Source organism: Colobus angolensis, unplaced genomic scaffold, assembly GCF_000951035.1.
Source record: "Colobus angolensis palliatus isolate OR3802 unplaced genomic scaffold, Cang.pa_1.0 Scaffold148, whole genome shotgun sequence".
Taxonomy (NCBI): Eukaryota; Metazoa; Chordata; class Mammalia; order Primates; family Cercopithecidae; genus Colobus; species Colobus angolensis.
Genome location: NW_012114577.1, coordinates 3,800,693 through 3,815,373, shown reverse-complemented (window position 1 = coordinate 3,815,373; position 14,681 = coordinate 3,800,693). Strand labels below are relative to the sequence as shown.

Here is a 14,681-nt window from a genome sequence, read left to right as displayed (position 1 = left end):
GATTCAAGCGATTCTCTTGCCTCAGCCTCCCAAGTAGCTGGGACTACAGGTATGTGCCACCACACTTGGCTAATTTTTGTATTTTTAGTAGGGACAGGGTTTCACCACATTAGCCAGTTTGGTCTCAAACTCCTGACCTCAGCTTAATCTCCCACCTCAGCCTCCCAAAATGGTGGGATTACATGCGTGAACCACTGTGCCCAGCCAAGCAGCCAGTTTTTAATATCCTGCAACTTGTCCAGTCAAGAAGCTGATGTTAGGCTGGGCATGGTGGCTCACACCTGTAATCCCAGCACTTTGGGAGGCCAAGGCGGGCAGATCATCTGAGGTCAGAAGTTCGAGACCAGCCTGGCCAATATGGTGAAACCCCATCTCTACTAAAAAATACAAAAATTGGCCACGCATGGTGGTGGGCACCTGTAAATCCCAGCTACTTGGGAGGCTGGGGCAGGAGAATCGCTTGAACCTGGGAGGCAGAGGTTGCAATGAGCTGAGATCGTGCCGTAGCATTCCAGCCTTGGCAACAAGAGCAAAACTCCGTCTCAAAAAAAAAAAAAGAGAGAAGCTGATGTTTATAGTACTTACAGACTTCCTAACTACCACTATTTGTGTCCCCCAAATTTGTTTTCTACCCATTTTCTCATTGAGAGAGTATTATCATAATCTCCTACTCAACATCAGTAAAGGGCATAGTGTTTGAACCAAATTAACATTGCCTTCTTCTCAGTGTTCACTCACCTTTGTCATTGAGTCATTTTCTGTAACCATAGTGCCATCTTTTATACCTGATTTTTCCTAAATGGACTGGATATTCAAGCATCATAATCACTGGGCCTATAGCCCTGTGATCTTTGTTAGTGTCCCAGCTTTGTTATATACTAACTACAGCCTTTGACTAGTAACTTAACCTCTCCAAACTTGAGTTTCTTCCCTCCTCATTACAACCAGGATAATAGTACTCACACTACTTTCTCAGAAAGCTGCTGTAAAGTGTTTCCAGTGTTTGTGAAAGAAACTTGTAAACTGTAGAATACCATGTAAATATACAGTACTGCTGCTGCAGCTGTTACCGACTCTTAATTGTGTGGACAGCCTTCTTTTTTGACTCTCTTTCCATGGGAAGTTCTCTTACCATCCTCTGATTTCCAATACCTACATAATACCTGCTGCCTTATCATCTGTCCTAAAATGTATCCCATTCCCTGAGCTCTTTAGAAATGGAGGAAACTACTTAGGGGATTTTTTAGCAGTGAAAGCAAGAGGAGCAGTGACTTGTTTGCATAACCCTCAATATCCCTGACCAAAATATTGCCACCATTTGTTATATAGCTTACCAGGAAACTGACAGAAGTAAGAATAAAGAGACAGTGAAAAAGAACTTTACTAGGAACTTTAATAAGTTTTTCTTTTTAGTTTTGAAACATATCAGGCTGCATTAATCAGAGCCTTTTTATGCAGATAGAAATATATATATCCAAACACAAACAAGTTATAACCATAAATCATGGCAAAGCTGGTAATAAAACTAAATTGGAAATGAATCTACAAAATAAATGAAAACACAAAAATGTATTATAGAATCAGTATGTCCCTTACTGCACCCTTTTTGGGATTATTGTAAATTGGGAAAAACAGAGAAATATGTACAGTGGGAGTTAGATATACAATACATTCTACCTGTCAAAATACACTGACACAAATTTATGAGCAGATTTATTGTTGTCATTAATAATCTGGATTTACAAACATCTTGACTTTCCAATGAAAAGTGAAGAAAAACAAATGAAATCATCATCAGTATTAACTGAATGTTTTCAATTCAATGTTAAAGATAAAAGCTTTCAATCAAATTCTTTCCACCTTTAATTACTAGGCATTCCTTCTATTTAAGAATTGGGTACTGTTACATTAGATTGATGTGGTGCGAAGAGAGGACAAAGATAGATAACTTTAAAGAAGCTTTCCAATTCACTAATATATTTTCACCAGTGCAAAGACAAGCATTTAGTCAAATTGTTTTTGCCAAGTAAATTGACTGTTAGTTTAGCAGATCCAAAGCTTGAATAAAGTTGTTTAAAATTCTTATTTTTTATTTTTTTCTAGCTTTATTGGAATATAATTGACAAATGAAATTGTATATATTTAAGGTATACAATGTGATGTTTTAATATATGTATACATACATTGTGAAATGATTACTACAGTCAGGCTAATTAACACATCCATTACCTCACATAGTTAGCATTTTTATGTGTGTGATGAGAATTTTAAGATCCACTATCTTAGCAAATTTCAAGAGTACAGCACAGGTTGGGGGTCAGCTGGCGTGAAAAAGAGGACCTGTCAGGCCACACAGAAAATTAACTCAAACCTGAATGGTGCCTCCGTGGTTAGAACTGAGGGATTTTGTACCAAAGGCATAATCCCATCTTTTACATTCACATTTATCTTTCTTTCTTCTCCTGCTTAACAATCTTTAGAAGTATTAGAAGCAATCCCTCTATTTATATGTACCCTGTTTGCCCACCAAAGACATAAAATGAGGAAAATAAAAGCAAAAAGCAAATAAACGTGTGAAGTACACACACATTCACACTCAACCTTGGATTTAATCAATCCTGAATCATTTTGTTAAATTTATCTAAATATATATACATATATACATATACATCTACACACAGGCACGTATACACATTATAATATATTTTAATTGGGAAACAACATTTAGACATTTGGCTCAAAGTTACAGAATATTATTATATCTGACACGTTTCTAACTGTTTCAAGAAATGTTTACCTAATATTTTTGAGATTAAAAAAATAGTTGTCAGAAAAGTAGAAGTATTTTTCATTCTTTTAAAACATGATCATCTTTGATTTGTCCTTTTTTAAAGGTTACTAGTTGTGCTTGGGTGCCTGACAGTTGCCAGCTGTTTACTGGAAGCAAATGCGGTGTTGTCACAGCCTACACAAACAGATTTACAAGCAGCACGGTAGGTTCTGGGCTTTCTGTATGGGTAGTATGGGACTTTGTCAATGAAGGGAAGAAAACCTTTATGAAGTATAATTCATTTTGCATAAGATTAACTTAAAATGTTTATACCTTAATCTTCTCCCTACATTAGGTCTTAAAAATCTTTAGGGTTTACTAGAATCATGAAAAATCTTGAAAACAATTGTAGTAATCCTATTTTTTCTCAGAGACAGTATTTTGAGTTATGATCTGTTTTGTATTTAGGCTTTTAAATGACATTTAGTGCTTACCTGTATTTGCGATATCAACCTGAATGCTTAGGAGAATACTGTAAGAGTCTATAAGTTTGAAAGCTTAGAAACCCTAATGTCCAACATTCCCATACCCTCTGGGTGAACTAAATGACAGCAAAATCTAAGTAGTCTGTCTGGATTTGTACCACTTACTGGAAGAAATTTTATTATTTTTTAACCATTCACTGAACTCCCAGGATTTTGGAGTTGAATCATAAAACAGGGAAGAAAATAAGACAGATTATGCAATGCTTCTTTTAATTTACTGTTTTTGGGGGGTTGTTTTGTTTTGTTTTTGTTTTTTGAGACAGAGCCTCCCTCTGTTGCCTAAGCTGGAATGCAATGGCACAATGTCGGCTCGCTGCAACCTCCGCCTCCCGGGCTCAATCAGTTCTCGTGTCTCAGCCTCCCGAGTAGCTGGGACTACAGGCATAGGCCACCACGCCCGGCCAATTTTTGTAATTTTAGTAGAGATGAGGTTTTGCCATGTTGGCCAGGCTGGTCTTGAACTGCTGGCTTCAAGTGATCCTCCCACCTCGGCCTCCCAAAGTGGTGGGATTATAGGCATGAGCCATCATGCCCGGCCTGTTTTTGTTTCTTCAATCTGCCTGTGGTGCAGTTGAGGATGTGTGGCAAGTTTAGGTTGATAACTCAGTAATCATCATTCTGATCCAGAATTTTCACTGTGCATTTTTTCCCATTATAATTTTCTTTATAGTATTAAATCTCTTTTATTACTGGGTGAAACCTGTATTTCTAGCATAGGGTGACTCCCGGGTTCTTCCTTTTCTTTCTTTTTTTTTTTTTTTTTGAGACAGAGTCGCCCAGGCCTGAGTGCAATAGTGTGATCTCGACTCACTGCAACCTCCGCCTTCCGGGTTCAAGCGATTCTCCTGCCTCAGCCTCCAGAGTAGTTGGGATTACAGGCACCCACCACCACACCTGGCTTATTTTTGTATTTTTAGTAGAGACGGGGTTTCACCATGTTGGTCAGACTGATCTCGAGCTCCTGACCTCAGGTGATCCACCCACCTCGGCCTCCCAAAGTGCTGAGATTACAAGTGTAAGCCGCCATGCCCAGCCAGGTTCTTACCTTTTTTTCCAAGCTTATTCGCTTTTGAACTCTTGTTAAGTTTCTTTGCATGGTCCCTGAGGTATAAATGTGACCATATTTTGTTTCTGTCTCTTAGTCTAAGGAGCCATTAAAATGGTTTAAGCAGGAGTTATATGATCCAGTCAGCATTTTAGGGAGACCACTGTAGAGCCTGCAAGGGGAAGCACTTCCAAGGGCATGAGACTGGCAGCCAGGACACCAGCGAGAAGGTCACTGCAGTGATCCAGGCAGGAAGCAAAGAAGGGCAGGTTTAGGAGCCAGAACAGTGGGGTGTATGCTCTGAGAAAGGCTCACACCCAGGATAAAGGACCACAGAAGAAGGACATCCAGACATCAGGGAGCCTGATAAGTTACACTTGAGCTGGATCCTAAAGGATCAATCTACTATAAGTGAAGGAAAGAGGAAAGAACATTTCAGGCAAAGGAAATAGTTTACACAAGGCCTGGAATCAAAGGCTTGGGTTTTTGTGGGGTAGCAAATACTTTTCAGTGTAGTTTAGAGTGTAATGTGTTGGAGAAGAATGACAGAAGCAGGGCAGGAAAAGATTAAGGCCAGTGATGAGGTTTTTACATGCCATGATAGAAAGAATGCTAAAGAATATAAGCAGGGTGTGGTAGCTCATGCCTGTGGCCCCAGCACTTTGGGAGGCCAAAACAAGAAGATTGCTTGAGACCAGAAATTTGAGACCAGCCTGGACAACATAGCAAGATCTTGTCTCTACCAAAAACCAAAAATAAAAAAATCGGTCAGACATGGTGGTGCACGCCCGTGATCCCAGCTACGAGGGAGGCTGAGGTGGGAGTATCACTTGAGCCCAGAAGGTCGAGATCACAGCAGTAAGCCGTGATCACACCACTACACTCCAGCCTGGGCGGCAGAGTGAGACCTGACTGAAATTGTTTTTTAAAAAGGATATAAGCAGAGAATATACGTGTCATAACTTTTTGAATGTCTCCTTTTATCACCTTTTGATTCCCAAAGGCTTAAAATGAATGTTAATTTTATAACATCTGTAATATTCATGCTGCCGTTGCCCTTGATCTTCTGAGCTCCCCTTTCTGACTTTCTCCCACAAATCTATTCTAAACCCTGCTCCTAGGGCAGTTGTCTGCTTGTGCACTTGGATCATTTTGCATCATGACATGGACACCTTTTTTTAAAACTGGCTTTATCTTTTGCTTTTTATTTCCTTTTGCTTTTGCCAACACTTTGAACAGCCTTGTTCTTAGTTTTCCCAACTTCTCCATTTTTAATTGTACACTAACACAGTGTGCAGTATGGGTTTTAGGAAAGAGGTTAAGCTGTCACTATAGGAGTGTGCACAGGATAGCTTTGAGGAAGCAGATCAAGAGCATAGCTATTACAATTTAAATACTGCAAGACATACACTTCTTTTAGTTTTGAGGTCATGACACACTTGTGAAGGCTTATATTGCTTAGCTTTCCTCAGCTGTATATTTGCCTTAAAGCAGATTTTTCAGCTAATTTTTATAGGATTTTTTTCTACCTATTAGGTAATCAAATCATGAGATTAATAGTTACTATTAAACAGTGCCCAAAAAATCTAACTCAGTAGTGTAGTTTTATCAGTTTGCTTTGAGGGGAAATTACTTGGGTATTTGTAGATATTGTTGTTGCTTTTTCCCAGAGATCATGTTGCTATTCTGGCATCTCTAAGGTTGTGATTCTGACCCTGAGCCTGTGAGATTAGCAGGAGACACCTCATGTTCACTGGTTTCTGTTCTTCGGCTTTCCTGACCCACCGAATGCCATGGTTTTAAAAGTGTTCCTATCCTCCTTTGGATTGTCTTCCACACAGACAGAAGATGGGCCCCCCCAGCCCAGTGCCACATGGGATGTGGCCAAATCCTTGTTTGAAAATACTTTCAAGGGGATCTTAGGAAATACTTTCCTTAGCTAGTAAGCATATCTAACTTTGAGCACCGTAAGTTTCTGTTGGAGCACCCAAGATAAAGTCTTCTAAAATGCATTCTAGGTAATGATGAATAAGTTGACTTGTGATATGGGATTGTTACCTATAAGCCATTTAAATGTTAGAGGAGAATATCTTCTAAATGTGATCACTGGTGACATTTAAATGTTAGAAGAGAATATCTTCTAAATGTGATCACTGATAACATTTAAATGTTAGAGGAGAATATCTTCTAAATGTGATCACACTGATCACAACAAATAGTTGCTGTCGGGTTATTCTGTCACTAAGTAACATGGCCGTGTCATCTTCGTATAAGTGAACACCTATATATCTGTTCTCTAACTTGAGAGTGGTAGAAGAATATGTATGCAGCTTATACAAGGTAGTATTACTTTGTTCAAGAACAATGTTTAAAAGAAGGCGCCAGCACAAGAGACCTGCTCTACCCACTGGAAGTTATTTTCTGACCCATCAGTGAATTGTCTAGTAATATTAGCCTTTGCAATCATTTCAAAGTGCAGAGTTTATTAAACAATTATCAAATACTACTATTAGGAGCCCTGTGTTGTGTTTACCCATAACTGTTACTCATTTTACAGAGTAAAAGGTGGAGAATGGGTCAATAAATCTGTACTCTGTTTCTTCTGACATATTTTTTACAATAATGAATGGGATTGACTATGGTCAGTAGGAGAATGGCCTAAAACTTTAGGAAAATATTGGCCCAAGGAGATCAAACTTGTAACTTATCAAGTAGAACCTTAGCCTCACTTTAGTTTTAATGTCGAAGTAACCCACTAATCTGTACTCAGTGAATTGGAGATAATTGTTCTGTTTAAAATTGGGAGACTGGAGAAAAACAAAGTATGTGTGGAAAAAAATAAAACAGAACTTCTAGAAATTACATAATAAAAATAATAGTTAATATTTACTGAGTGCTTACTTTGTATTAGGCATTGTTCTAAACTCTTTACATATTCTGATGTATTAATTTTGGGCTCAAGTATCTTTATTTTTCTCTATATTCTTTCATCTGATTACATTTCTATGGTTTTAACTATTGGCCCTAAGCATAAAACAGATGTGAGGGTGATCTTATTCTAAGTGCTGTGCGTTGTATTCCAGCCCCAGGTTGTCTGGTACTTTCCTTTCTCATCTCCCACCTGGCTCGTGGCCTCTCCTGCATCAGTGGTGCCTGCTGTGGGCTTCCTGAAGCTGCACAGCATGCTTCTCACTGCTTGTCTGCCACATGCTTCTCTGGGGCTTCCTTTCTGTGTGCACCAGCAGCCTGCTGAGCTAAGGCACCTTCCCTTTCCTTGTTGCTCTTCTCTTTCTCCACTTTCCTCTTGGGCATACAGGGTCTTGCCCTGTCGCCCATCCTAGAGTATAGTGGCACCATCACGGCTTACTGCAGCCTCAACCTCCCAGGCTCAAGTGATCCTCCTACCTCAGCCCCATCCCCAACCCCCCACCAGTAGCTGGAGCTACAGGCACACACCACCATGCCCTACTACTTTTTAATTTTTTTTCTGGAGACGGGTTCCCACTATGCTGCCCAAGCTGTTCTCGAGCTCCTGGGCTCAACAATCCTGCTGCCTCAGCCTCCCAAAGTGCTGAGATTACAGATGTGAGCCACACATTAAATCTTTGCAATAACCCTTTGATGTAGGTTTTGTCATTATCTCCATTTTTACGTGAGACTACTGAAACATACAGTTAATTCTTCTTGTAACCTGCCCAAGGTGTCACAGCCGATTCATTGGAACAGCTAGTTAAGCAGCAGATTACAGAATTAATGAACTGAAAAAAATTACACAGAATATAAAATAGAAAGATAAAGAAAAAAATGAGGAAAGAGGGGGTGTGAGGCCTAGAATGAGAGCATCCAAATGTGGTGAGTAGTTACAGGATGAAAGAATGGGAGAAAGGCCCACTGTGAAGAGATGATGACTGAGATTTTCCCACAATTAAAACTTGAATTTTGGATTAAAGAATCACAGCAATTCTTGGCAGGAGAAATAGAAATGAGTCAAAAAACCTCTCTCCTCCAGGTGTCCCCCTGACCATTGCCCCAGCTCAGCCCTCTGCATCCTGCCCGGGTCCCTATGTTGACCTTCTCACTGGTGTCCTGGCCCCCAGTCTCATGTCCCTGGAAGCTGAGTCTCCTTGCAGGCTCTGTGATGGCCTTCCTAAAATGCTGACTGCATCACATTACTCCTGCCCCAGACACTTCAGTGACTGTTTATTACTTAGCGGGTAAAATGTAGGTTGCTAGGCATCACACACCAGGCTCCGTGCTCTGACCCCTCTCTGCCTTACTGCCCCCTCTACCTCACCACCCCATTTCTTCCTGCTCCCTACCTACCCTGCTCCCAGTAACACTGGCAGTGCCACTTTCTCTCATATCTCCTTTCCCTCACACATGCTGTCTTCTTAGCCCAGAGTGCCCTTTGACAGCCATTTTTCTTTGAGTAAATTCTGCCGGTTCTTCTAAACTTCAGTTCATAGGCCGTCTCCCAGGGAATCCTGCTTTCACTCCCTGTCCCCAGTCTGAGGAAGTGACTTATCTGTGGGTCCCCAGAGTTCTCTGTGAAAATCATCTTTGGTAGCCCTCACTCCTTACTGCCATGGAGCTCCTGGAGGGGAACCACATGTGCATCCCCAGCTCCTGGTTTAGTGACAGGCACAGAGTAAGGGATACTCAGCAATGTTTGTTGAATGAATAAATGTATGGGTTGCATTCCACATTACCTCTCTCTCTCTCTGTAATATGAAAATCACTTGTAGGCCGGGCACAGTGGCTCACGCCTATAATCCCAGCACTTTGGGAGGCTGAGGCGGGTGGATTGCCTGAGGTCAGGAGTTTGATACCAGCCTGCCCAACATGGGGAAACCTCTTCTCTACTGAAAATACAAAAATTAGCCGGGCATGGTGGCAGGTGCCTGTAATCCCAGCTACTTGGGAAGCTGAGGCAGGAGAATCACTTGAACCCGGGAGGTGGAGGTTGCAGTGGGCCAAGATTACGGCACTGTGCTCCAGCCTGGATGACAAGAGCGAGACTTCGTCTCAAAAAAAAAAAAAAAAGAAAGAAAGAAAGTCATTTGTTTGTCCTTATTTAAAATATCTGTAGGCCAGTCAAGTGGTTCATGCCTGTAATCCCAGCACAGCACTTTGGGAGGCCTTCCCAGGTGGGAGGACCACTTGAAGCCAAGAGTTTGAGACCAGCCTAGGCAGCATAGCAAGACCCCATCTCCACACAAAAAAATTAAAAAGTAGTTAGGCATGGTAGTGCACATCTATAGTCCTTTTATTCAGGTGGCTGAGATGGGAGGATCACTTAAGCCCAGGAGTCTGAGGCTACAGTGAACTATAATCACACCACTACACCACAGCCTGGATGACAGAGTGAGACCCTGTCTCAAAAAGCAAAAACAAATAAACAAAACTATGATCATGGCCAATGGCCAACAAGAGATTTCCTGTTTCTTAAGAAAGTTGTTCAGAATAATCCTCCCCTGAAACAATGAAGACTGGATAAAATATATATACAAAAATATATCTTTATAAAATATATTCATGTTTTAATATAACCTATAAGTATATATTTTAATATAATGTAAATATATACTAATAAAATATATTTTTATTCAGTCTTAGTTGTGTGTTTATATGTGTGTGTATGTGTGTGTGTGTGTGTGTGTGTGTGTGTGTATATATATATATATATGGCCTTAAAAGCATGGAAGATCTGACAAGCTAGTAAGAAACTACCAAGCCAGAGAAGTAAATAAGCAGGAAGGAACTTTAGCCCTGAGGACACTGTCAATCCTGAAACACTGACACTGTCCTTGGACAGCCTCTATGGAAGAAATGGAAAACAGAATCCAGGAGCTAAGCAAGCTGGGGAGTGCCAAGAGAGTGCGCCTCCAAAAGGCTGGTTCCTAACGGGCTGTGCTCTCAGAATGAAAATGAGTTGCATGGGAGAACCCTTGCGTGGAGTTATATCCTGGGCTGGAATTCCCTGGGTTGTCTAGGATCCTCAGAGACTTCACTTTGCATTAAGGTGGCCCCAGGCTGGTGTGGTGGTCTGTGTCATCTGGCAGAAACAAGGAAGTTACTTGCATTCTGTTCCACAAATAGAGGAATTCCCACAAATAAATGTTTTAATGTAGTGACAAATACACAAAACCAGGCACACACACAAAAACTGCAGTTAAGAAAATAATTTATGAAAAAGTTAAAAGTATTATAACTTTTATAATTTATTTTATTATAAAAATAAATATCATTTAAAGCAACCTTGATTGCCACTTGAAACTTAGGAAATTTTCAAAGATTTAGAGTGGGGCCGAATCACAAACTCAATGCTGCAACCCAAGCAGAAAAGGAAGGGGCTCAGGTCCTTTAGAGCAGGGAATTCCTTGGTCCTACATACCTCAAAGCATGATCTGAAATGGGTTATGGGCATATCCCAGTGGCTCTGCAAACTCCTGGCTGTGGAGAGGGTCACAATCCAAGAGCCGGAATGGCTCTAAAGGGAGAGCCTGGGGGTCCAGGCCTCCGACTCTTGCTCTTGTTAAAAGCTGATCTGGTCGCTGTGACGGTTTTCAGTTGAAGGTCACATGCCCTAGATAAACAGGCAGTTGCTAAACAGCTCAAGCCAGTTGTTCTAAGGAATAATATGAGCCTGGTATTGCCTGGTCTTTTGATTCTTTAAGTGTAAAATATGTATTTTTATGTATATAAAAATATGTAACTGGACTACAGAGCAGCTAAGATAGATAGCTATACCTAATATATCAACACAGATATATTTCAAAAACAATGGTGTTTTTGAGAAAAGGCAAGATGCAGAAGATACCTAAAAAATAATACCATGTATTTAGAATTCATAAACATGAAATACAATATAATACATGTATGTATTATACAGTATGTTGTTTATGGCTATAGTAACATAATAGAAGTATAAAAGCTTACATAGGAACATAAATACAAAATTTAGGATAGTAGTAACTTCTGACAAGAGAGAAGAAATAGGATGTAGAACAGTACAAAATTATATGTACAATGTTTAATGCTTTATTTAAAAAATAAATTGATAATATAAAATGTTAAGATTTGTTAAACTGGGTAGTTAGTATATAGGTCTTTATTATACTTATTCTTTCTACTTTTCTATAATTTTGAAGGGGAAATATTGAAATGCTTTATGATAACACATAGTTAACCTAACAAAGCAAGAGTCAAACCCTGTGTGGACATCTGGTATCCGTGAGCCAATGTGGCCTTCAGAGCACCAGTTTGCAAGCTTTGATTTAGAAAGTCAAGCCATAACTGTTGAGTATCGGTAGCATTAGGCCCCATCACCATTGGTAACAGCACCAATTTGTATGACACGTTCTGAAACTATACTGTCAAGAACTATAAAATTATTAATATTCATGAACCCACTAGGAAAATTTTGGAAATTTTAGCAGAGACAGGGTTTCACCATGTTGGCCAGGCTGGTCTCGAACTCTTGACCTCATGATCTGCCCACCTCGGCCTCCCAAAGTGCTGGGATTACAGCCATGAGCCACCGCACCCAGAATTTATTTTTACAGAAGCATTTCTTCTTAAAAAACTTTAATTATTTATTTCCCAAAGGTCTGCCCTCTAATCTACTAAAAATCTTTTATACATGAAGAATTTATGGTATTATCTATAATTTGAAAAAAATAGAAACAATTTTAAATGTCTGTCAATTAAGGATACTTGTAAATTACGGTGTACTAACTGTATAGAATATTATAACACTATTAAAAATTATTTTGAAGACAATGTCAAAATTGGAAAATGCTTATAGGAGAATATGTAAAATATAAAATAGGAAATTTTTTATGTGGCAGTATTACAACTATAAAAATACATGTATATTTGAACAAAGATTGGACAAGAATAGACAAAAACAAAAAGCAGATAAGTTGAAATTATGAGGAATTAAAAATTTTTAAATTTCTTTCTTTGTTTTACTCTGAATAGGATTGAAGAATGATATGTTTGAGAAGACCATTTGAGTCACTTTGGTTGTTTTATTTTTGAGATACTATACTAGAATACTTTTTGTTGTGGTTTTTATCTTATACTTAATTTTTAAATTTCAGCCATCAGAGATAGAAATGGAGACTCAGATACATCTGTATGGTCACACAGAAGAGATAACCAGCTTATTTGTTTGCAAACCATACAGTATACTGATAAGTGTGAGCAGAGATGGAACCTGCATCATATGGGATTTAAACAGGTAAAGAAGAAGGTCTCCAAATCAAACACAGCATTTTTAATATATCCATTTTTGCTATATGAAATAAACCAAAATAATATCTTTACTTTATAATCATTTTAACCATGAAACACATGCTTAAAGGTAGTAAGATTACCTTTATATTTTATTGAAGTCAAACAATCAGGAAAACATGTATGCCTTACGTACAATAGGTACATAGACTGAGAAAAAGAATTACAAAATAAGAGAATAATTATATTTAATTATCATATACAAATTCATGTCTTTTGTCTTTCAGGTTATGCTCTGTACAAACATAGAGTGAGAAAAAGAATTACAAAATAAGAGAATGTAATTATATTTAATGATCATATACAAAATCGTGTCTTTTGTCTTTCAGGTTATGCTATGTACAAAGTCTGGCGGGACACAAAAGCCCTGTCACGGCTGTATCTGCCAGTGAAACCTCAGGTGACATTGCTACTGTGTGTGATTCAGGTGAGCTTGCTCCAGCCCAAAGCACAGGGCTGGCTGGTGCTCTAACAGCACGTTCGGCCAGTGGTTACCTCCTAGATCAAGCCGTTCTCTCAGGTCCCTGCCAGATCTAAATATTTTGGTAATAGCATGTACATGTATAGAAGTACAATATGGTCTGAGACTGAGTTCATCAATTTAAGCCTCAGCTTATGCCAAAGTTAGTACTGTCATAATTTAACTGTTTTCCTGATATATGTAAAATTGCATTTGAGTACATGTAAAGCTAAGCAAATTATTGTTACGTAATTTTTTGAGTGTTCTTGGTTTTGACTTTTCTCTCCTTTTTTGCTTCTGCTTTATAACTATTACCTTTGTTACCCTCCTCCTGTGAAAGAACAAAATTTTAACAAATTGAGTTGAAAAATTGAATTAGCTTTTATTAATGATTCATGAATCAGGCAGCATTCCATCTATGAAGTAGAAATGTACACCAGTGAGCTGAGCAGAGGAGGTAGGCTTTATAGGCAGAAAAAGCTGAAGAAAGCAGAAATAAGGAACAAAACTCAGATTGATCGTTCCACAGTTACCTTCCTTAGAGGATTAAAGCAGAAGGGACTTCCTTATCATACCAGCTCAACTCAGTGATCCCTTATCATCGATTGCTGTGAATCTCCTGTTTTTTGGAAAACTGGCCCATTTCCAAGTTCAGTTTGATTATGTTTCACCTCGCACAAGTGACTACTCCATTCTGGTTTAATCTGGTATGTTAGGGCCTAGTGCAGGAGCTCAGTCCAAAACGTTGGCCTACCATAAATTTTATTTAACACTTCTGACTAAATGAAAAGCCTCAGCAGATGCCCAGCTTGAATATATGTCTTCCAGTTTCGGAGAGAGAGCAATAGTATAGAACAGTAAATGGAGGTATAATTTGCCTTAAAAATTACATGACAAAAATATATCACCTAATGAAGAGTCTTTTGTTGTTGTTGTTTCATATATACATGTTAAGAAACCAATACATCCAGCAGAAAAGAACAGTTAGAAAATTCATGAATTTTCTGTTTGCATTTCTATTTTTAAGGGTCTTAAGATGCAAAGGATCCTTTGAAAAACTGCTTCTTTCTTCTGTCCATTCAGTGTTGGACATACCTATAGTGGGTAGTCCTCTATCCTTTGCTTGCATTTTTTACATTCTCTTCTTCTAACACAAAATGTATGGTGTTTTTCCAGACACCAACCAATTCTCTGACACCAACTGGGTGTCCAACTGTGTAATTCAATTGTGACACTAAAAGTTTGCAAATTTGGAGGCTTCCATGAGCCCCACCCTCAGGTTCAATAATTTGCTAGAATGACTCACAGAACTCAGTAAAACACTGTTTATACTTAACAACTATCATTTATTATAAATGATAGACATGAACACCAGCTGAAGAGGTACACAGGGCCAGGTCTGGAAGCGTCCTGAGTGCTGGATTGTCTGTCCTCCTGGAGTCAGGGTTGTGGAGTTAGGGTGCACCACTTTCTGGCACATAGTTGTTAGAAACAGGTGCTTGGTGCCAGAAAGAAAAACTAGCACTTAGAAAATTTCTCAGGAAGGCACATATTACTTGTGCA

At 39.0% G+C, this 14,681-nt stretch overlaps 1 protein-coding gene across 1 annotated transcript in view; it reads left to right on the top strand.

Annotated features, from left to right (window-relative positions):
• LYST (lysosomal trafficking regulator) overlaps positions 1 to 14,681 on the top strand; it is a 221,106-nt gene that overhangs the window by 192,033 nt on the left and 14,392 nt on the right. Inside the window, exons 48-50 of the mRNA XM_011935733.1 lie at positions 2,895 to 2,993; positions 12,466 to 12,605; positions 12,988 to 13,085. Coding sequence (XP_011791123.1) covers positions 2,895 to 2,993; positions 12,466 to 12,605; positions 12,988 to 13,085 — 337 coding nt within the window. The remainder of the gene's footprint in view (positions 1 to 2,894; positions 2,994 to 12,465; positions 12,606 to 12,987; positions 13,086 to 14,681) is intronic.